Below are 24,116 nucleotides of genomic sequence, written 5' to 3' on the forward strand. Positions count from 1 at the left end.
TGAATGTACCCACAGGCTCCTGTGTTTTGCATTCAGTAGACATTGGATTTAAACAAGAAATAATCTTGAGGGCAAGTTCAGACTCCAGGACTCCACACTCTAAATTCAAGGCATTAAGCACTGGTGTCAAAGGATTTCTGATTGAGTGTTAAACCCAGCAGGATCTTTTGCACAAGAGCATCACAATGATTTTAGCACAATTTTTTTTTCCATTTTTTAGATTAGACATCATCCCTCGCAACTGGCTTTAACTCTGGACTCTCAGAAGGTTATCTAGGATGTCCTTAACAGAACTCTGTATGGTGCCTAAATTGCAAAAAGGACAGAAAAAATGACTTCTCCCACACTCAGAGTTTTCCACTGGAAACTGCTGAGGTACCAGCAGTGCCCTAGTGAATTTGATTGTCTCCTCAAGGGAACTAATTCTTCCTCGAGCATTGCAGAGAAGGCATATGGTAGGTTCTGGCTTCCATTTCTTGGGGCCGGGCACCTAAAAAAAAAACATTGCAAAAAATCCCTGCAGTCCTTTATCCATCTGTCTTTAGTGTGCTGGTGTGAGACAATTTCACTCCAAGTTCTTCATATTGATGGAGTCCTTAACTGAAGTACTGCCATAGAAAATAGCTGAGCAGATCAGCTCTTCCTGGATAACTTTGCTCACTGAAGCAGATGATAGTCATCCACAGACTTCCGCAATCTTGAGAAAAGCAGGAAGACACAGAAGGTTCATTTCAGCTAAAATTTTGGTGGCTCTCTGTTCCCATTATAACTGTGCTCATTAGAGTCCATCATAAGAGGCCATCAAATATGTTTGAAGTTAAACACCTACACAACCTTTTGCACAACAAGGTCATAGCTATTACCAGTTATGCTGGTATTTATTTTTTATCTGCTCTCATCCTAGTTTGTTTATAAGAGGCTACCAAAGAACTGTAATGTCCTTAAACACCATCCAGACATTAAAAGCTTGCTGGAGAACTTCAATCCCCACAGAAAAAAATATGGCTAAGCCATAGAGGAAGAAGTATTTACATTTTTTAAACATTTTTGAAATCACTAGCCTTACAGAGTAGACTTAATCTGTGAGAAAAAATCATCTTATGATAGATTTCTTTGGGGTTAACATCAAGGAAACAATGTGTTGCCATTGGATACACCTCAGCCATTTAGAGGAGAATAATTATTGTCTGAAATCAATATATTTGTGTCCTTCACTGAGATGAGAAATCCCAATCATTCCAACCATTTTTGTCTGTAAACGGAGACGGTGTTTTTCAGGGACTTTCCATAAGCTACAAACAAATTCCCCATGGATGGGAAAGGGCTCAATTCAGTTGTGTAAGCACAAGCACCAAGTGCTACTAAATGCTATGGTGTGGATAGATAGATAGATAGATAGATAGATAGATAGATAGATAGATAGATAGATAGATAGATAGATGATATGTGTGTGTGTGTATATATATATATATATATATATATATGCACCTTAGGGAGCACATATAAATTATATGTATATATTCTATAAAGCTGGAGGTCAGGTGTGCAATTCCAGATTTCACATGTTACATCAGACACGTGTTTGGTCCCTGCCTCCCTGCCAAGTGAATACTCTGTCACTTTTATGCTGAAAGAGAGCTCAGTCCTTGCTGTGCACTCAGTGCTGAAGCACAGGTGGTGACCTCGCTGCCCACCTTTACTGATGGTCAGTAATTTAAACAAAGAAGCCAGAACTACACCCATGATTGTCAGCAATTCTTACTTGCCCTCTATTCTCCCTCCTTCACCTCTTTAAGATGTCAGCTAGAGGTAATTTTTTTTCATATACAAAATTTAAGCTATACATTTTTATTTCTCGGACACAGTTCATGCAAAATCTAGTTTAGAAATGAGTGTTATGATTTAAACATCCATTACTAGGCTCAGATTGACAGCAAAAAGAATTCACTGAGAATTTCTTTAAAAAAATGTCACACAGTTCTGGTGACCCTGATAGAAAATGTAAGAGATCACTGTTTCACAAAGTAAATAGCAAGTCTCATTTTCCTAGAAATTCTCCTCTGTTCAGATTCAACACACTAAAATTGTTTCAGTGGTAGAGCAACACCTGCCTGCAGGGGAGCATTCCAGGAAACTGACTTACACATTGTACTAAAACCACACCCTGCAGACAACAGAGGGGTATAAACAAAAGCTGGATCACCTCACTGAATATTGAAATAATGGCATAAAACTGACGATTCCAACTACTACTACCAAAAAAAAAAAAAAAAAAGCAAAAACCAAAACCCACCAAACCTCCCAAAAAGCCACCTATCTTAACAGGAGCTCAACAGATGATTTATTGCGTGTTGCTCTCAGATCCTATTATGAAGGAAAGAATGAAACCCAAACCAAATGGTCCTACATGATGTTAATAAAATCTTCTTTGCAGAAAGAAATCAAAATATAGGCTTTAAACCCACCAGATAACCCTGACCAAATGGACCACAAACAAGGCTATGGACCCTTGTTGCACTCTAAGGCTCCCTTGCTCGTGCCACCGTTGTTAACTGTAAGACACAGTTTAACCACACACTACCAACTCTTCATCTCCTTTTTCCCAAGGTGTTAATAAGGTTTAATTAGCAAAATAATCATTTACAGTAGAACTACATTTCCCAGAGTGGTTTTCTTTTTGCAAAGCAGTTATTTTTCAATATCTGTCAAGATCCATATAACAGAGAACTTTCTTAAACATTTGTCAGGGAATGGATTTTAAGACCCAATTGAATCAGTCAATACAATTGGTATTGTAAAGCTGTTCTCAATTCAGGGTTTTCAGGTATTTGTAAATGAAGACAAAAGATTAGGTTCTTACAGGGACCCTATCTTGTCCCAGCTTACTCCACTGTTGCATCTGTACAATTCTTTATATTATAACTGATTACTTCATAACAAAATTTAAAAGAGGAATAAAATTTTCTAAGAATTTCCTCAGCTCAGGAAGTGTTAAATGACATGTAGCACGGGAAACATCTAGGGCTACATTGTGTGCTTTTTGGGGCTGCCTTATATTTTTTTTAAATACACAAAGGGTTTTTTAATATGAGATAGTATTATTTTAATATGCATTATTAGTATGCATTAACATAATATGCATTATGTTAATGCATGTTAACATTTATTTCTTCCAAAATTTCTTATATTGGTACTAATGTCCTTTTTTGGTGGGTTGGTTCTAAGACACTGGAGAAGCAGAAATTAATTCAAAACTTCAGGGCTTCTTTTTTCTCAATTTGGATAAAGAAACACATTATAAAAAGCAATAGCTGTGTGTGAGGCCTTAGGGTTTTGTGGGTTTTAAGGGTGGATGTTGATAGCTTTTTTTAAACCAGGTTAGAAATAGTTCCAGTAAAACTCCTGCTGTGTCAGCAGATCTGGATAAAAGTAATCAGTACAAAATGATGTATAGGTTTTTTTTCTTTAATAAAAAACCATACCAAACCAAACAAAGCCCCAAAAGAAAACAGAAGTTGAGAGCTCAATGTAAATAAGGAAAAGCTAGCTGCTGCTGCCACAAATGAGTGGTTTAGGTTGCTTAAAGAATCGCCAGCAAGGGATCAGCAAAAGCAGGTTTGATATAAATTTGCAAAAGCATGACAAAGTTTGATGGCAAGGTTCACTCTACTACTTACTATATAAATAAAGCCCACAAATAAAAAATGGTTGAGGAGTAACCTATGAAGACTTTTGCTGAGACCAGGGACACAGATGGGTAAGGAGGGAAAAGAGTAAGGAATGCAATGGATAACAGAGATCCTCCTGCTGATTCTCAAAGTTCAGAGTGGATGGCCTTGCCAAACTTAGCCTGAGACTGGATCAGCAGTTCAGGTCTAAAGGATTTAGCATAATGAGACTACAGAAAATATTTTCCATATATAGTGAGGGGTACTATACTGGCAGGTAAATTTAGGCTTTTATCTTTAGTTTGATATAAGAAAGGTTAACTGGGCACCTCTAGGTTTGAAAAATATCACATAATTGTTCACAATCTTTAGGTTGGGTGAATATTACTTGATTTAGAGCACTACAACAATGCAGGATGCATAAAATCACCCTGCATAACCTGAACAAGGGGGATAAACTTTGTCTTACAGCTTTAGGTCCTGCAGTGAGCTCTGTCCTGGTGCACTTGCAGCCCCCAATGCTTTACATAAAAGGAGGTGTGAAAGTGCAAGACAAGGCTGTTACTGGGGGCATTGTATCCAAATTTTGGCCAGACAGTTCAGCAGGTATTAGTGTTCCCTGGACTCTTTCCTTGGGCAAACTGTTGGATCAGGTCACCTTGTGGGGTCTTTTTCACTCTCCTTTTCTTATATTCTGTATCATGCAGCTCCCTCTAAGATTGTGCTGTTTGTGCTGTCAAGAAAAAAATATTCATGTTGATATTTTTCCTGCATGTAAAAGACAACAACATCTGGCAAAGCAATGTTTTATAAAGCTGTACTTGACCACTAACCTGTTGTGTTAAGGACATTTGAATAGTCTTCCATATTGAAAAACCAGCAAGACTTTTAACACCGCTGTAGATAAATACCATAATCTTGAAATGAAAGCATATGTTTCCTTCACACATTCCCACTTCTATGCTTTAATTTGTCCCAGCCTACCTGAAGTGTTTTTACTGAAATTAGATCTGTTACTAGTGTAAAATTATAGCTGTTCTATTTCTATGATATTAAAAAAAAATAGAAATGTATCTGGTTATACTTAGCATTGGATATTTTTAGTATTGTTTCCTAATCTTGCTGTGGAAATCTAATGCAATACAGAACATAAGAGATCACATTATTATACTTATAGCTACAACATAAGCAATCAGAAATAAAAAAACCCTCACAAACTCAAACAATAATGGATATTAAAAATCTAATTATTTGTGTCGTTTAGAGAATAGTATTTGTTTTATAATACAACCATGAATATGGCACATTTGTGTAACACATTCTGTTTATTGAAAAACAAATCCAAGATGAGATAATTTTAACTGCATATGGTATCATGGGAACAGGAGATTTGTGGCAAAGCACCAGGAAAAAAAAATCACAGTAATGAATGAAAAAATCAGTGGCTGAGAAACTTACAGCAAGGGACCCATTTGTTCTTTAGGATTTTTATGCTAATTTCTGGGACTTGCTGGAGCAGCAAAGTAGAGATTTTAGGATGAAGGCATCAATTACCAAATACTAATGCTATAAAGATATAATTCCCTTCTCAAGTTAATTTCATACACCCATTCACAGCCTACTTTTCAAGCACTGCACTTTTACTTGAACTCTGTAAGAAGTAAAACTCTTCAAAAGTCAATAAAACTTAACAGTTTCTTTATGAAAACAAAAGTGGTTTCCTTGGGAAATATTATGTTTTAATCCTCCACTAATTTGAAAAAAGATGATAAAATATCTAGAGGCCCCTAAATAAGACCAGGATTGAGATATTAGACTACTGAGATATTACTTTTAAGGAATTGTGTGCTTGGATATATTTTAAGCCTTACTAAGCACTTCTTACCTGAGTTTACATTTGCGGCTGTTCACTGCCAAAATAAGGCAGTGCATGAATAAAATTCAAACTATGGATTTTTAGTAACTTATTTTGACAAAAATTTATTTCTCAATATAAGTCACATAACTGCATTAAGTCAGAATCCCAAATTAATAGGGGAAATGATGGGGGGGGAAATGAGGGAAGGACACTGCATCTAATGAAAATATTCCAGCAGGAAAGCAAAGATATATTTTTGCCTTAACATTTCACTTTATACATTGATCTATAATGAAATAGTCCTGCTATAATGAAATTGTCCTGCTTCTTACTTTCCCTCATTTTGCAAAAACTTAATAAATAGATGGAAGTGCTGCGATACTTGTGACTGTATGGTCAGGACTATTTTCTTTCCATTTGAGTTCTAAATTAAAAATCTGAAATCAGGCCATTATCATCCATTGAATTCTCAGGCACAGTTTATAGAAACAGGTGTTTGGGGTTTTTTTTGGGTTTCTGTTTGCTCTGTTTTGTTTTGTTTTCCAAGTGACTCCTATTTTTCTTCTTACAGCCACGTTTCCTTTAACATCCCCCAAAGCAACAGCTCTCCCAGCTCCTCTTGCTGTATCTTGCAGTGCCAACTCTTCTTGGGGTGTCCTGTGTAGGGCCAGGATTTGGGCTCAATGATCCCTTTGGGTCCCTTCCAACTCTGAATATTCTGTGATTCTATGATTCTGTCTATCTACTGTCTTAAGCTAAAGAACTACTAACTTGAATACTTGCTTACTGCAAAAATTTAAAGTAAATTTAGGTAAGTAAATATTTGATTTCAAAATATAGGACCAAAACACAATGATTAGAAGTTTCAACAGAAATTAATCTAAACTTATGTGACAGATTTAAGGAACAGATTTCTTGTGAGATAAAATTCATAAATATAGCAGGTGACAAAACTCTGCCTTGCTATCCAAGGTATTTTTTAAAATTATTAGCATTTACCAATGCATACACAGCTGAAATATTTTCAAAAACAATTGTTTTGCATATATCTTCTACCTGGCTTTGTGATAGTAAAAAATTAAGCAATGAGATACATATGCAACCGTCAGCTCAACATTGTGGTATTGATGCGTAGTTTGAAAGAATTTACTTTAGAAAACATCAGACCTATTTAGAAACATTTAGACCTATTTTGTGTTAAAAGTGCAAATTACACTATTTGGCGTTGGATATAAAATACAACATCCTTCTCAGGAACTGCTGGTGAGCTGAGAAAAACTCTGATGGCAAAGACTGATGACTCTCTCTGTTCCTTAACCCTTTGCATCACAAAGATACCAAGAACAGGTTGCTGAGAACATTTTGCATTGTTTGATCCTTCCACTGTATCCTGGCAGAGTGGGTGCATGTATAAAATCCACGTTTCACAGACTGATCTGCATGTGTGCTTTGAGTAGGAGCTGAGTCTCACTGTCTTTTATGGTGAGTTCCTCTGTCACATGTTGCCTTGTAGAAGGTATAGAAGGAGAATGGTTCCATTTCCAAACAGAAAATATTTATGCCTTTTTTTGTTTGTTTTCTCCCCCCTTATTTTGCTGCTTTGCTTCATAATCTCACTTCAAGTATGCAAGGCCACTTAAAAGCAGCATTACTTTTGTACCCACTTGGTCTCAGCATAGTCTGCAAAGTCTTTCATGAACTATGTTCTGGCTCACCCTCCAGCTTTTTAAATAAGATTTTTTATTCCAAGAGAAAAATGGACATTTTACTGCCAACCCTCCTCCCTCTTAAGAGAAGCTTAAGAAATGCTTTTTCTAAGACTGCTTTACTATTACTGTGTAGAGTTAAAGTTTAAAAGTAAATACAATAAACCACCATCACCAAATGGTCTCTATTATATAATAACTTTAGTTTACTCTGACTCTCTGAGGATCTGAGTGGTCTGAAAAGTGTTATTTTCTGATATATTATCAGAAGAAAAGAAACTGTGGTTTTCATGCACAGTAATGAAAGAAATAGGCTATGGGTAAATCAGAAATGAAATATTGCAGAAAATAGTGGTATATAGAAGATATTAGGGCAGCAGATTTATTTCAGGATTGGAGTAGCTAATATTCTTCACCTTGGTTCCAGTCAGTAACAAGGAAAAAGGCACTGATATTTTCAAAGCTCAAGTATCCAGTAAACTCATGCAAGCAGACAGGAAAACACAGATTGTAATTTTGAATTGAGTTCTGTTTCTTTTTCAAGAAAACATCACCATACAAAGATAAATATTGGGAGCCACATCATGGTCTTACCAAGACAACAGATAACTTATGGCTGATGAAACCTGGGTAGCTAGGAAAGGCAATCTGTGAGAGACAAGCTTTTAATGGATTGAATATAAGAAGAAAAAATTAGCCACAAACAATTTCACCCTGTAAAAAGCTGTCCTAAGAACAAAAGAGAACATTCATTAGCACACAACACAATGTGCTAAAAGATGTGAAAGCAGGAAGAGGACAGGTATAACAGAGATAAGGGTGTACTGGGTTTGGCATCACCCACGTTCAGAGCAATAAAAGAGGTATGTGGGAGGACCAGATGCATCAAGGTTTGTAATACACGTTGATTGTCCCAGCACCAGAGAAGGCAGTCACAAAGTGCTCAAAGCAAACCACTTTTGTAAGTGTACTAGGAAGAAATATAGGGAATTAAAGAGTGTACAATTTTGCAAAAGCTCCTAGCAGAGGAATTTAGCAATGGTACAACATTCCTTTATAGCTACAGTGTAAGATCAAGAAAGGATTACTAAAAATGTATTTATATTCAAATATGACACAAGAGAAAAAGACTATCTAGAAAAAGTTTTCTTGCCTTGATAATGTTCATATCTTTTGCATCATTAGAACTATAGGAAATGTGTATTAGCATTATATACGTAATAGAAAATGACAAAAATCTAGATTTTTAACAAATACCTGTACAAAACAAATAATGGGCTGAAAAAACATTGCACCTTATTCAAAACAAGATTATGAAAGACCCTTTTAATAGTACAAAATGCTTCAGAGCAGACAATACAAAGTTCATAAAGATGCCTACAGGCACATCATATGACCAAGACACGAATGTCTGCAGCTCCAGGACTACAGTGCTCCTACAGGACTACACTGCAGCTCCACTGCTGCAGCTGCCATTAGCAAAATATCTAGAGGAAAGAAAAAAATCCTTCAGATCATGGCATAATTGAATATAATGACAAAGGTGGTGAACTCACTGCAATGTATTGACTCAATTACTGCACTAGAAATCAGAGAGACTGCTCTGATACAGCGTGTTAGACCTAGAGAGAAAGTAAAGTAGAATGATAAAATTTATCTGCTCTAGATGATGCAATTGTTTTTCTCTACAGGTCTCATACATTCTATGTACTGTGTTCTACCTTAACTTGGCTGATTACCTTGATTAGGTCCAAAAAAAAAAAGCCTAAACTTTGAATTATGAGGCAAAAGGTATAAAAGAGAAAGATGTAAATTTTTAGAGAAAAGCTTTTGAAAACAATTTGTCATGGGCGTTTTGATATGACAGCACACTCTTATTGATTTTTTCATATTTTGAAACACATGCAAGTTGGAAAAAAAAAAAAAAAAAAGAAAAAAGCCACAGGAATATTGGAGAAAGGAGTGCAATGGTACTTTCATCACCCCTAATAGAAATTGGCAAGTAACAGACTGCAATATTAAGGAAGCCAGAACCCACTTAGCAACATGCTAGTCAGAACTGCGGTGAGTCACATCAATCACTAAATATGGTATTTGTGACAAACCATTTATCCAAACAGACCCTGCTTGTACAGGTCTTCAGCTGTGTGCACTTTAGAGAGTTGAAGTCTCAAATAAATAATGCTTCTGTAACAGTCTGTTGTGGTCTGAGATTTAAATCAGGAACCCAGGAGTTAATCAGAGGCAAGGACTACATTAGTGGCATGTAAAGTCTGCCACAGAATTGGAAATTCTGTCACCCCAGCAGGGTGACAGCCTGTGGGTGCAGTGCCTTCTGTACCTCAGTGAGGGCGCTGCAACGGGCCCCCCTTGATCAGGTGCCTTGTAGTAGATCCCAACCACAAGGTTGGTTTTGCCTAAATTACTGCCCACTCTGTTTGGTTCCTCTCCTGTGACAAGTGTTCCATCTATTCAATGACCACACCAAGCTGCCACTGACTGCTGTGCTCAAATCCCACAAAGCCAACCCTGTCCTGGGCTGCATCCACAGCCTTGTGGGCAGCACAGTGAGAGAGGTGATTCTGCCCCTGTGCTCTGGTGAGACCCCTCCTGCAGTGCTGCATCCAGCTCTGGGTCTCTCAGGGACAGGAAAGATACGGATCTATTGCAGCACGTCCAGAGGAGGCCACCAAGATGGTCAGAGGTCTGGAACACCCTCCCTGTGAAAACAAGGCAGAGTGAGTTGGGACAGTTCAGCCTGCAGGAGAGATGGCTCTGGGGAGACCTTATAGCATTTCAGCACTTAAAGGAGGCTTATAAGAAAGATCAGAACAAACATTTTAGCAGGAGCTGTTGTGATAGGACAAGGGGTAAGGTAATGGTTTTTAAGTAAAAGATAGTAAACTCAGACTAGATATAAAGAAATTCTTTACAATGAGCATGGTGAAACACTAGACCAGGCTGCCCAGAGAGGTGATAGATGCCCCATCCCTGAAAACATTCAAGGTCGGTTTTGATGGGGCTCTGAGCAACCTCATCTAGTTGAAGCTGTGTCTGCTCATTGCAGGAGCAGAGTTGGACTACATGACCTTTCCAACTCAGAGCATTCAATGATTCCAAGGAAATGACAAATATTTAGTTGTACTTGAAATATTTAGAACAAAGACTTTGATGAAATTACTGCTTGTAATCACTGCTTGTTACGTTGATCCAACAAATAAAGAAAATCTAAGTGCATTAATTTGTACAGAATCTGTATTTCAGAGAGAGGACACAGCTCAGTTTCTGCCTCTTTACACCTGGTCCCCTCACATCTTGCTGGTACAAGAAAGTGAATCTCACTCCTGAGAGTGAAGATACCAACACATCCTAATGCTTCTAGCACATATGAGTATTAATGTTGGCACCTACAATTTTATCTTATAGATAGACACATTGTCAGGTCAGATAACTGGTGCTAAAAAGGGAGCAATGGATATTAGTCTGACATGGCTCCTGACTGATGTCCACCTACCAAACTAACTTCCTGAGACTACCACATGCATTAAACAGAAAAGTAGATGTGTACTGTTAGAGAGAAAACACATTTAAATCATGAGTTTTAGAAGTTTGGACACATGGCTTTTCAATTTTCATGAATCTTACAGCTAATACTTACTGGGCAGCTCCTTGAGCAAGGCTGCTTTTCAAGCTCTGCATAGATTTCAGCAGTAGGAAAGCAATCATTCCTTAAGAAGATGGTATTTCCTGCCTTTCCTGGACAGTAGAAGTGATGCTCAGAAGGCTTTTCCCAGCTAACCACATCCTGGGCTGCTTTCTAGGGCCCAAGGCTTGTAATTTCCCATCCTTTCTGCCCTCATCTTACTTTATTGCATCCTAGTGAATTTCATTGGAGAAAACAATATCCTGCATTTGTTACGTGCAGGTTTCAGTTTGAACAATAGGGTACAACATGGATAATTTTATAATTCCTATATTATTACAGACCTGGAGAGAACCAAGTCTTCAGACTTCCAGTAAGTCTTTCTTTGTTGAAAGCCAGAGGGAATTGGTATAATATGGGAAGAAATACTGTGGTTTCTTGAAACACCAAATGTTTGTTTAATCAGTTACCGGGGAGAATATGACTCTTTCCAAGAAAAGTGCATTGTTTTTTACACAATTTGTAATAACTACCTTTCTGTCTGAGGTCCTGCATGCTTTAGTACAACTTTAAGCACATTTAGGCTTAACTGGAAAAATAAGGATTTTTTTGCTCCAGGTCACTCAATAAAGATTACACTCCTACATATTGTTCTGTGTCAAGAGTTGTATGTGCCTGCCTGCTTCACAACAGATGGCTGCATTTCAGTACTTTTATATAGAAGATGTATATGGAAGGTTGAAAAAAACATTCATTTTAATTCAAATTCTTCCAGCTGCTTGTATGCTTTAGTTCTATCCATTGAGCTTGATGTCATGCAAAAGAATTTTTTAAATAGAACTTTGCAGATTTGTTTCTGTTCCTTTTGGATCAAGATTTATTTGGAATGGTTGTACAGAGAGTATAAATCAAGTATGCTTCATGTTGTAACATACCAGACATTGTTTCACGGGGCATTGCAATCTCTGAAATGCAACAAGGAATAAGACACCTTAAAATATAAGCTTTTGGTTTTCAGGGTGAAAGAGCACTTGCAGTTCTGAGAAGGGAGCCTTAACCTCTGCTTCCAAGCTTTGAGTGAGCATTTCTCATGCTGGTTTACTTTTACAGTTTCTTCCTCCCTGTATTGCAAGGATATGAGTAAGATATATTGCAGATTTTTTTTTTCTTCACGAAATACAGAAGTACACATATGGTTATTCAATTCACAGATATAAGAATATTTTTTCGTGGTCTTTTAAGTCTAGATCATCAAAGTCTCTTATTGGCTTACCCAATAAACACTGATTTAAAATGTTACTTTATGGATTTGGCTTCAGTGATTTAGTAATTTTCCTCTGCTTTGCCCTTGTGCTCTGTGACAGAGAAGAGCTGGTCTGGCTTCCTCCGGGCTTTTGTCACCCAAGATTCATTGATGAGACACCTAAGGACTAATAAGGAAGCGATATAAAGCCTCAAAGCTAAAGAACAGAGCCAATCATGACCTAGTACAACAAATGCATCCTCTAAAAAAGGTCTTTTTAAGGTCTTAAAGGTCTTGCAAGATCTTTTAAACTTTGCTTCTCTTTCCTGGTTTAGAACAGGGTGAATCCCAAACCCACTAGAGCCGCACATCTGGGCAACTCATCAGAAATACGGGTTTTTGGCTGGTATTTATGAAGTGGTTTGTATTACTAGAGGCAAAAGCACAGAACACTGGATAGAGAGTACGCTGTTTGTGAGAGGAAAAAGAAAATAAAATAGCGTTTGCACGACTTTAAACACATAGATCTGCCTTTCTCCGTAAGGTCTAACAAGGACTGAAAGGACGCCGTCCTGGATCCCCGACCTCTCTCACAGATCCTACGGCCCCGGAGAGGACTCGTGTGTGGGAAGGGTCGCTGTGGGGTCTGAGGAGCTCTGTGAGTCTCGCTGGTGTACACATCGCCCCTCTCCCGCCCCGCTCTCACTCGGCTCGCGGTGCGGAGCCGCTCTAGGAGCGCCCCTCAGCACCGGCCCCTCACCGACCGCGGGGAGGCGGGGCCAGCAGTAGCCACCAACGAGAAGCGACGGGTCTTCTCTGATTGACAAGCCACGCCATCCAATAGGAGCCTTCACTTGAGCAAGGAGGGGACACTCGTGGGGCTCTGCTATCCCCGCCCATTGGAAGGAGCCGGGGCGGGGCACTGCTCCTGGGCGGGGCTAAAGGCCGCCGGGGGGCGTGGTCTGAGGTGGTATATAAAGCTGGTGCGGCGCGTTTTCCGCGCTCAGTGGGCGCAGTGTGGTTGGCAGTGCTGTTTGTGGCGTTGGTCTGTGCGCAGCACCTGCCGCCGCCTAGCAGTCTCTTTTGTTGTGTGCGCGGCTCCCGTCTTGCCTGGGTCAGCAGCTCCTGGGGCGCGTCTCTTTCCCGTCTTACCTCCTTGTGCGCTTCCGCAGAGCGATTTGTCCGCGCCCCTTGTCCGCTGAGGGGGGCGTCCCCCCAATCCGCGCCCCTTTTCTCCCCGCTCCTGGCCGGGGGCTTGCGGCGCTTCCTTCTGGATGCGTCCCCGCAGCCCCGGGCGGGAGGCGGCCAGGGGGAAGCGCTGCCTCCGAGGATTTACCGCTGCCTGGGACTCGGACCCGCTCATTCCCCGAGGGCGCACCCGGCGCCCCGGCTCCGCTGCCGCTCCGGGCCGCCGCCGCTGCCATGGACGAGAAGTACCTGCCCGAGCTGATGGCGGAGAAGGACTCGCTGGACCCGTCCTTCACCCACGCCTTGCGGCTGGTCAACCAAGGTGAGGGGCGGCGGGGCGGAGCGGGGCTCCTTGTCCCGCCGTGGGGACGGGCCGGAGTGAGCGGCGGCTGCCGCGGATGCTCAGCCCGAGGTTCTCCTTTCCTTATTGCACCGCCTGGAGGGGTTTTTTGCGTGGAGGTTCTCGGTGCGGGGTTCACCCTTGCCTGGCACCGCCTGGGGGGTTTTGTTGTGTTCAGGCTGGCGGTGTTTGCCGGCTCCGGGCGCCTTCCCCTTCCCGTGCCGGGCAGCATCGCCCGGGCAGCCGCGCACGCTGGGTGCCCGCCCGCACTGCCCCTCTTCCCTCCGTGTTTTCTCTGCCGTCGCTCGCTACTCGAGTTAGAGATTATTCCGAGTTGAATGGCTGTGTCTGCCGTGCTCTGCTCGGGCTGCATGTCAATTAAAACCCCAGAAGGTTTTCCTATTTTACCCCGTTTGTGAACAATGAACATTGAATTGTTTACATGTGTGTGAGCCTTCGTAAGAACGAACCTGCTGCCGATGGCCTTTCTTAGAAACTTTGGGCTCTGCTACGTTTTAGTAAACCTTCATAAAAACATAAAGCATATTTTGTTTTGCAATTATATAACTCCAGATAATAAATTACTCCCACCCCTTCTGCATCTGTCAAGTCAGATGTGCTTTAAAGTGCTAGCTTTTTCTTTCAGTGATGCAGTACTGACTAGAAAAGTCATTCTGTGTGAATTAAAGTACGATTTAATGTGCATTTGGATATACTGTATAATTGGCAGGTGACTTTCAAGAACAGCTCTGGAGAGACAAATGCTTGCTCTAGTGCTTAGGATGCTCAAGTGAAATACGCTATGAATTGATCCTTTAACACACCAAACATAGTGATAGCCAAAATTATTTTGGCTTCAATTGCAGTGATTGCAAAGCCGTGCTTGGTGTGCTTTTCCTTCTGTAACAGAAACAAGTTAAGTTGATGTGGGTTCTTCTAATATGTTGTAGGTTTTGCTGTGTAGTAGATGCAAATGCCTGTCTCAGAATCAGAAGGAGAATTACTGTTGTCTGAAGTACTCTGGAGTTAGGGGAAGCTGTCAGTTTCAACTGTGGAATGCATATGCTTAGTGAATTGAAGGTCCATGTCCATGGGTGCTTGGTATATTGCATTTTTCCAAACTTTGAAACTGTAAAAATGTCCCTGATCATTGTGGGAAAAGGAGAATTATGTTAAATAAGCAGTTATTTGCTGTAAATGAAAAAGCTTGTAAAAATTAAACTTGATGGCTATAAATTATTGAGGTTCCTCTCCAGGTAGTGAAAAATCTTTTTGCATGTGTAAATTAATCCAGGGAGTTACAGAACCATGTGATTTACTATTTTGTAAACAGTGTTAAAGAAAGTAAATATGTTCTTTTGGCTGAGTTGATGATATTTTTTGAGGTTCTCATTGAAATGATAAATTGGAGGACTGAAACTTTTGCCTTTCATCACAGTATCTGCATGCATATATTCAGCTCCAGAAAAAGAACCTGTATGTGCATCCAACCTCTGTAATCTAGTAGGTGTCTTGATTTTTTCGTTTACTTTGAAAGTGAAGTCTTGAATTATATCTGAAGTGTTTCACATGTTAGAGGTGGAGAAAAAAAAGATTGAGGGTGGCTAATCAACTGGCAACTACAGTTTAAAATGGAAATTTGTATAATATCTATGTATAATAGTTTAATTGTAGAATCAACAAAGAGCTAGATCAGATGAAGTCTCTATATAATACAGGTGGGAAATATGACTTCAGGAGGGGATGTATTACTAACTCATCCTGCCATGACACTAACTTTATCAGGGATTGTTTTTTTTCTCAATTGTAATAATTCTATGCACTTAAATGAATGATAATTATTAGTGCAAATGTATATGTAATGGTTCTGGCTTGGATTTTGTATGCCAGGTCTACTCAGTATTTTCTGTATTAGTTCATGGGGAGGCAAATGAAATAGCTTGTCTAATTTTTTTAACTAGGTTTGTTTATCTTTTAAGTTTAGAATGAAATAGGTTTCTAAGTTTGGCTTCTTTTGGGTATCTGTGAGAGAATGTCTTAGCAAAGGTTTTAAGTGCTTTAAATAACCAGCTTAATTATGTAATAGCATTTTGGTGTCTTAGTGGCATTAAATTTGCTATCTGTATTTACTTAAACTGAAATACTGTACATCAGCTGGCTTTCTTCAGAAACTCAAGAGTAATTTGTAAGAGTTGTATGGATGAAGTAGAATCCTTTTGAGATGCTGAAGTAATTGAGGTGTGTTTGCTGCTTACACAAAAGAGCCAAATGGCTAAAAAATTTCCAATCATGTTGAAATTTGGTTTCTAGGGAAAATCCTGGGTCTAGACTTCTGAAATGTGGTAATTATAGTTTTCAAATGGAAGTGGATGAATTTGCATATTATACTTATAATTGCACATTATAATTTGTGTACACACAAATTACATAATTTTAAATTTAAAAAGTGAAGCTTGACCTGCTTCAAGTTCCTGGGTAACATTTCAGTTAAAAAAGAACAATGTGGAAATAACTAAGATGCTGTAAGAATATTTTTTGGGGCAGTATCATTAATCTGTCTTTCTGAATTAAGATATGAGAGGAGTTTCTCTGCCTTGAAATACTGTTTTGAAAGCACAAAAATCAAATATTAGTATCCTTCAATGTTCCTGCATAGTAAGTCCTGATTTTTCTTGTTGAGAACTCTGTTCAAGGATTTGTTGCCCTGTTTCCTTGGGACACAAATACAATACTTAGTGCTTAAATTTTGTTTTAAACAGTCACTGAAACATTTAACTGCTGCTTAAATTGTAGAACAGTGGGAATCTTTTCCAGGAGACTAGACTTTATCCCTTGTTCTAATTAAAAAGATGTATTTATATACTTGAACATTAAACCATCCGAAAAAGGGGATTTTTTTTTTTGCCTATAAACCCTTAAGCATGTTATAGATTGGAAATGGACTTATTTGCACGTGTGATAAGATGACCATGCTAATAGGATTAATTTGCAGCTGTTATCAGACAGTGGGAACTGGAATTTTGTCCAGTTATTAGTTTATAGTAAGTTCTGTAAATGAGGAATCTGGGGAAAGATGAGCTTCTTTGAAGAAACACGAGCTTAGTACATTTGTGTTTTCCTATTTTCAACTCTCATGGGCTCATCTTTATGCGAAATCTGAAAAATATTTGTCTGTGCGAGTGATGGTAGTTCTGAAATCCACCCTTATTTTGAAGGCTGTTTTTGCAGTTGAGGTTGTTTGTAAATGTTGGTAAATGTGCAAGTGTAGTGTTGATCCTCATAACTTGGTTCATGAGCGATGCTCTAAAAGTACTGAAAGATCCGTGACAGAAAAGTTACTTTACCTTCTTTCACGTTTATTTATAGTAGTGATTCAAGACGAGCAGTTAGTGAATGTTGAATGAAGTATGTGAAACTGCAGATGGAAGAAGCAAACTGTTAATAAAACATGGTGATACCAGACACATTTCCAACAGGGGAGATGTGAAAATGGGTGCTTGGCAGTTGTTTGGTTTGTGTGGATAATTAAATGTGTACATAATGAAAGTTAGAGTTGCTTCCATTGCTGAAAGACAACTCTCTTGTGCAGACTGGACCTCTGCAATATTTCCCTATAAGCTCATTTTAGCTGTTTTGAGACTGGTAGTATCTGAATTTGGCAAGGCTTCCTTTAGAATGTTGATGAGATGATGTACAGGAATACCAAGCCTTCCTATCAGAAGATGGCTGTATGTGCTGACTGTGTTGAATGGCTTCCCTGAGCCCGTGGCTAGTGGTGATCAGCAGGGGCTTGCTGTTTCTTGTGTCAAATTTTGCTTGGGACTTCAGTAATCAGAGCTGTACCTCCCTAAATATCAGGGAGAATGGAGTCTGAGGGAGTGTACTCACTTTCTGCTTTGTGAAGGATATTAGCGGTCTAATTTTTTTTTTCAGCAGAGATGGCTTTGTAAAAATGGTTGAAGTAGGAGCTAAGCAATAAATTAAGGTTCCATATATATTACTGATTTTTGTTGTGGTTTAAGCTCAGCTTGGTTGGTAGGTACTGTGCAGCCACTCATTGCTTTTCCCCCTGTGGAATCTGGGGAGAATGGAAAAAAAGGTACAACTTGTGGGTTTAATTACTGAAATAAAGTAAAATATAGTAATTATACTGGAAATTAAAAAGAGGACTAAAACTCAAGAGAAACAAGTGATGCACAATACAGTTGTTCCCATCTGCTGACTGATGCCCAGGCTGTCCCTGAGCAGCAATCAGTGGCTCTGAGTCAACTGCCCCCCAGTTTATGTACTGGATGTCCATCCTGTGCTGTGGAATATTCCTTTGTCCAGTTCAGGTCACCTCTCCTGGCTGTGCTCCCTCTGGGCTTCTGGTGCACCTACTGCCCAGCAGAGCGTGAGACACTGCAAAGTCCTTGATTTAGAGTAAGCACTACTTAGCAACAACCAAAACATCACTGCGTTGTCTGAATCACAGCACCGCACCAGGCACTAGGAAGAAAATGAACTCTATCCCAGCCAACCAGGACAACTTTCAATAAATCTGTGTAAGCTTGCGGGGGGTTTTGTGCTTTTCTTTAATTTATCAAAAATAAATGTGATTGTGGAGTGACAAAGCTGTGTTGTAACGTAAGTAATCAGTTTGCCACTGTAGCATCCACTTTCCTGTTTCGTGGCATGGCACAGACACGTGGTACTGCTCATTCAGTCACTAATGGTGTTGAATCACCATCAGTGTAATGCCCAAACTCTCCTTTTTTGTTGTTATATTATCAATCACAGAAACAATACTTGTTTCAAGTGTCCTACTCTCTGAAGATTTCAGAGCACTTCATGAAGGTTATAGGTGTTTTGAAAATGAGATATGGCTGTAGAAAGCTGTGTTTTAAAATTACTCGGTGCATCGTATGAAATGCAGTAAGTTTTGTGCTCCTCAGGTTTTTTTCAGACTGCTGGTCACTTTTAGTTGCTATTCTTAGAAGCTAACCAGAAATAAACTCTTCTGGGTTTAGTCTGATTACTAGAAGACAGCACTGTAAGCAAAATGTTTAGGTGGAATTGGGTATTTCCCAGGCCAAGTGTGATGAGAAAGTCAAATGGCAGTAATGGGAATGGATATGATGTAATGGTTGCACCATCAAGCTAGGGAAGGCTGACTTGGCTTCTATTTCTGTTTTCTTAAAGCAGCATGAAGAGTAGTAACTCTTGGAGGGCTGAAGGGATATTTCTGGGTCTGTCTCTCATCTCAGCTATCTGTATTTGGTAAAACTTCAGTTCACATTTTTGTTATGATTGCTCTTTGCTTTTACTTCAGTGAAACTATATTGGGGCAGTCAAAGGGCTTCCTAAAAGTTAGATCTCAATCTTGCTCTCTTAAAAGGCTGCGGAAGTGGTTTATCAGATATTCCAGTCATGTTAACAGGGCTTCTGCAAAATGCAGCTGAAGATAATCATACTTTCTTCACCCCTGGGCTCATCTGTTCTGAAGCCTGACTGAGCTTAGAGCCACTCACTGCAATCACAGTTAGTGTAAAGCTGACTCCTAATTCACTTGCACACTCACTTTGGCAGTCAATGAGAGAGATTAAATTCAAAGGTTTCAAATGCAGGCTGACATGGTTTGTCACTTTCAATCCTTTTTGACACCAGCCATGCAAATTAAAGCTGTAACCTTCTGAGTACTTATTTATGGGGGGAATCAGAAAGAAGGTCACAGCACTGTTCCTCTGGCCTGTGGCTTGTTGGACTTTTCTTGTGTATATTTAAAATTTATGTATGTGACCTTTCTGCCCTCTGACTTCAAGTATAATTAAGAAACAAAATAATTTAGGATGCACTTCTCTTTGAAAGAATCAGGTATCAAAGTTCAGAGTTGAGAAGAGTCTGTAAAGTATTCAGTGTGGTACTGCATGACTTTTTAATTAGTATTTAGCAGGGTTCAGTAAAAAGCATGTTTAGATAGATAAACTGGTAAGTGACACACCTAATATTTTATGGTGAATTAACTGACTGTTCTAAGCTGAGCTCTGCAGGAATCTTGCAAGCATAATGTTTACATTATTAATACTGTTTTACAAATAGAAGATAACAAAGGACAGGGCTTCTATACTGGGCATGTGGAATATCTTGATAAAGTGGTGTAGTCTACCCCTGAGTCCTGGGAAGGCAAGTCTCACCCATGCCATAGAAGCTGTTTGATAGGGGTGGTGATAGTTCTGGGAATTATTTTAGAGCCATAGATTTCTAGCCAAGTGTGATTTTTTTTTTTTCCATGTGTAACAGTAGCTAGAAAATTAAGATCTTTATGGCCTTAAGCTGAGGACATAAGGGCATATGGACTTGGGAATTTAATTTTCTTGTGGCATTCTACCTACAGAAGTCCATATGTCTTAATCTTTGAGGAAATCATGGGTAAATACAGTGCTTTGCAAGTTTGAGAAGGTCTGTAGGCCTCTTGCTAGTCTGATTGGTATGTGAAAAGGATCTTTGACTTGTGTTTTGAGAGCCTGACTGCCTTCAGGAGTGAATAAAGATGTAAAGAGGCCCTGAAAACCAATGGTGAAATGTCTGGCCAAGAAGTGAAATGAAAAAATGCACAATGCTTTAGCAATAGATGATTAACTCTTAAACCAGATATAAGAAGCAGTAGATTTTGTGTGTCTTGACATCTTTGCCTCAGAATTAGTTGCATTTATGGATATTTGATCCCTGCTAAATTGTTAAGCTCTTTGAACTGTCAGTGACTTGGGCTGTACAGTAGCTCTAGGTTGGCTGTTTAGTCCAAGGAACAAATTAAAGAGCAGTAACTGGAGAGGTAGCATGAAGAAGCATTGTTAGACTGACTGATGTATTTTGTACCTCCACAGCTGAGCAGTGCATGTTTTATTCTTGTGTGTTTATCCTATCTTAAATTTTTCCTTTGCTTAAACTTGCCTTTGTCATATTTATCACTTACGGTTCTTTTATGTTGTGTTGTTGTTTTTCAGCATTTTTCCTTATTGTCAAGGCAAACTTATTAAGAAACTAGGCAGTTAAATGGATTTCCTTTCTATTCTCCATCTCTAGTTACTATTTGCTGGATGCCTTTCATTTCTTATTTTGATGTGTTTTTCAGACTTTTGGCTGCAGGTAGCAACTCAACTTCAACAAAGTTGCAAGGCAGCAAAAAAAATGTCAGTTTAATTCTTGTAGATGGTAAATCTTTCACTTTTTTGGCTTGTATGGGTGTTCTTTTATAGATCTTTATTTTCTAGGAAGAATTTGTTGACAAAGTAATTGGAAACCTAAAATATTAGAAATCATTTCAGTAAACCCATTGTACTTGAGCCAACAGAAATTTTTTATAACAACTGCTGCTGTGCTGATCTTGGTATAATATAGTGACAGTGAAAACCTGAAGTTGCAAATCCTTTGAGGATTTACAGATTTTCTTTGACTTTAATAATCCATCAGGATTGTTCAAAAGGAACAGTCTGAGTAAGATGCCTTTATGTGGACAAGACAAAGAGCATAGGAAAATGTCTTAAGTACTGTGTGCAGTTTCAGACCCCACAATATAAATCACAATATAGCAAAGATATAGCACTATTAAAGGGTGTTCAGAGGAGGAATATGAAGATGAATGGTTTGGAGGAGAAGCCATATGAGATGTGACTGAGGTCACTTGGTCTGTTCAGCCTGGGGAAGAGGGGACTGAGGGGAGACCTCATTTCAGTCTGCAACATCCTCTTGAGGGGAAAAGGAGGGGCTGGCACTGATCTCTTCTCTCTGGGGGCCAGTGACAGGACCTGAGGGAAAGGCCTGAAACTCTGTCAGGGGAGGTTTAGGTTGGATGTTGAGGAAATGTTCTTCACCCAGAGGAAGGCTGGGCACTGGAACAGGTTCCCCAGAGAAGTGGTCACAGCACCAAGCCTGACAGAGCTCAAGAAATATTTGAGCAAGGCTTTCAGCCATATGGTGGGATTCTTGAGCTGGTCTTGTGCAGGGCCAGGAGTTGGACTTCAGGCCTTGTGGGTCCCTTCCAAGTCAGGATATTCCATGATTCTATAAATTGCTACTGCTCTCACTGCTGCTGCATTTGTTGAATGCTTAGAGAAGAAATGTGTCTGTAGCCTTTTATTGCCTCAAACCATTCAGTGACAGTACTCTGGGAAGCAGATGTGTTTGAAAGCAAAAGGTTTTAGATGTTGTCAGCCAATTTTTCCTACTGCTTTGGGATAAAAATGATGATTTTCAGATGTAGAAATGGAAGGACTGCTTCTAATGTGGTCATTCTTCCTTTCATGTGTCCTTCTCTGTTTGCTGGTAGTGGACAAAGGTTTTTGTTACTGGTTCATTTTGATCCATGTCCTAATTAGCTAGAGGTGGTCAATACCAATCCTGATGTGTCCATGGTAAGAAGCCCAGTTTCTGCTCCCTGCAGTATTTGAGGGTTAAGGTGATTTTTGTTGCCTTTCTTCTGCTGTTAAGCAGAAATGTTGTGGTGCCCTGCATGCTGACTTCAGTGATACAGCTGCATGGGGTAAAGCAGTGGAGTAAAAAAAATCACCCTTTCCTTCCCTGTCCACCTCCAGGCTAATGCTAAATGATAAATTTCACTTCTGTTAAAGTGAAAGGCACTATGGTTTTCATGTCTCTTTGGTTATTTGACATTTTATGGTGTTTAACTGTACCCCATCTCCCCTCCTGAGCTTGAAGGAAAACAGATTTTTCTCAGCTATAGAAGCACAGTTTGAGTATGATGTTCTTGATCCATTTGTAGAGTTGTAAAAGCTCAGAAGGCACTTTTTCACTTTATTAAGTATCCAACTGCTTCATGACCACTTCCAGCCTATTATTTTAGGCTCAAGTAGTCCTAATTTTGGAGAAACTTGGTCACAGATCAGTTTTCTGCCTTCCTTTAAAGGATTCCCCAAAATCTTTGTGGTAGTTGGAGATGTTTCTCAGAGGAAAAGTGTTTGTTCTTAATGATTGGTTGAGTTTCTCCATTTAAAGCCTGGTGTGTCTGGAGGAGCTAAGCTGTTTCACTGCAAATGGGCTGCAGTGATACCTTTAGCCCTTGTTAACACTTGCTCCCTATGTAGAGTTATCCCAGTAATATCCTAGGCTGGATTGTCTGCAAGGTGAAATGCAGCACCTTGGTACTGGATCTTAGACTGGAAAAGGCTCTTGTGGTCCAACTTGTCTTGTGTTACACAGATTAGTCTTAAAGATTCTTTTCGCTTATCATATACCCTTGACCTTTTTATTACACCATACATCCGTGGTCTGGAAAAATGATTGGGTTTTTATTGGCCTACTGTATAAAAGCATACAATGAAAGATTTATCATATTTTTAAGGCTTGCTGTTCTTTAGAACTTTTTGTTTCTGCAGGCACCTGAGTCTTCACAGAAGCCTGTTAATACCATGTGAAACAAATGCTGAGGATGATGTAAGTGTAGTCATAAAGTGCTTGTGAGGGATGTGGTGTTTTTGGCCGGGGTTAATTTATTTTTTTTCCCAGTAGCCAGTGTGGGGTTGTTTTGCATTTGTGACTGAAAACAGTGTTGATAACACAGGGATGTTTTCATTACTGCTTAGCAGAGCTTACACAGAGGCCTTTTCTGCTCATTCAAGCCTTTTCTGCTCCTCACCCCACCAGTGAGGAGGCTGTGGGGGAACAAGGAATGGGGTGAGACACAGCTGGGACAGCTGGCCCCAGCTGACCCAAGAGATGTTCCAGACCATATGGCATTGTGCCCAGCCTATAAAGCTGGGGGGAAGAAGGAAGAGAGGAAATTTGGAGTGATGGTGTTTGTTTTTCCAAGTCACCATTATGTGTGATGGAGCCCTGCTTTCCTGGGAATGGCTGAGCACCTGCCTGGCTGTGGCAAGGGGTGGATGAGTTGTTTTGCTTTGCCTATGTGCATGGATTTTGATTTACCTACTATTAAACTGTCTTTATCTCGACCCACAAAGTCTATTAATTTTACCTTTGCAATTTTCTCCCCCATCCTCCTGGGGGGGGAAGGGAGCTTCTGTGTGGGGCTTAGCTGCTAGCTGGGGCTAAACCATGACAGAGGATTAATGACCTCTGAAGAAGTTTTCCAGCCTTATAACGTCTGTGAATTTTAGGATTTTGGGTGATTACAAGTTATTAATATGCGCACACTTTGGAAAGATTGGAAGCATTCCACAGTGGGTTTTCTGACAAGATTCTAATACAACATCTTACATGTAGTGATGCAGAGCTATTGACGATGCAGCTTTTGCAGAACGATTTTTGAATGCATCTTTGCCAGACAACTCTATTATGATTAGGGCACTAGTTACTAGAGAAGGCATTCTGTATGTTTCATTTTTGGGGGGGACCCGTTTCGGGAGGGTTTTAGTGTTTCGGGAATTATTTCTGGAGCGGTGCCAGGAGGGGGCGACAGCGGCCCGACCCTGCAGGGCTCCCGGGATCAGGTGTGATCCTCGGAGAGGCGGGATC

The 24,116-nt window shown here is 39.8% G+C and overlaps 1 protein-coding gene across 3 annotated transcripts in view; it reads left to right on the top strand.

The window, feature by feature from the left end:
• Positions 1–13,136: 13,136 nt before the first annotated feature.
• The window catches only part of KHDRBS3 (KH RNA binding domain containing, signal transduction associated 3), a 90,005-nt gene continuing 79,025 nt past the window's right edge, over positions 13,137–24,116 (top strand). For all 3 annotated transcript variants that reach the window (XM_036403187.1, XM_036403195.1, XM_036403204.1), the window contains exon 1: positions 13,137–13,628. In XM_036403187.1, coding sequence (XP_036259080.1) covers positions 13,541–13,628 — 88 coding nt within the window. In that variant the 5' untranslated portion in view covers positions 13,137–13,540. The remainder of the gene's footprint in view (positions 13,629–24,116) is intronic.

This window comes from Molothrus ater, chromosome 1, assembly GCF_012460135.2.
Source record: "Molothrus ater isolate BHLD 08-10-18 breed brown headed cowbird chromosome 1, BPBGC_Mater_1.1, whole genome shotgun sequence".
In the NCBI taxonomy this organism is placed as follows: Eukaryota; Metazoa; Chordata; class Aves; order Passeriformes; family Icteridae; genus Molothrus; species Molothrus ater.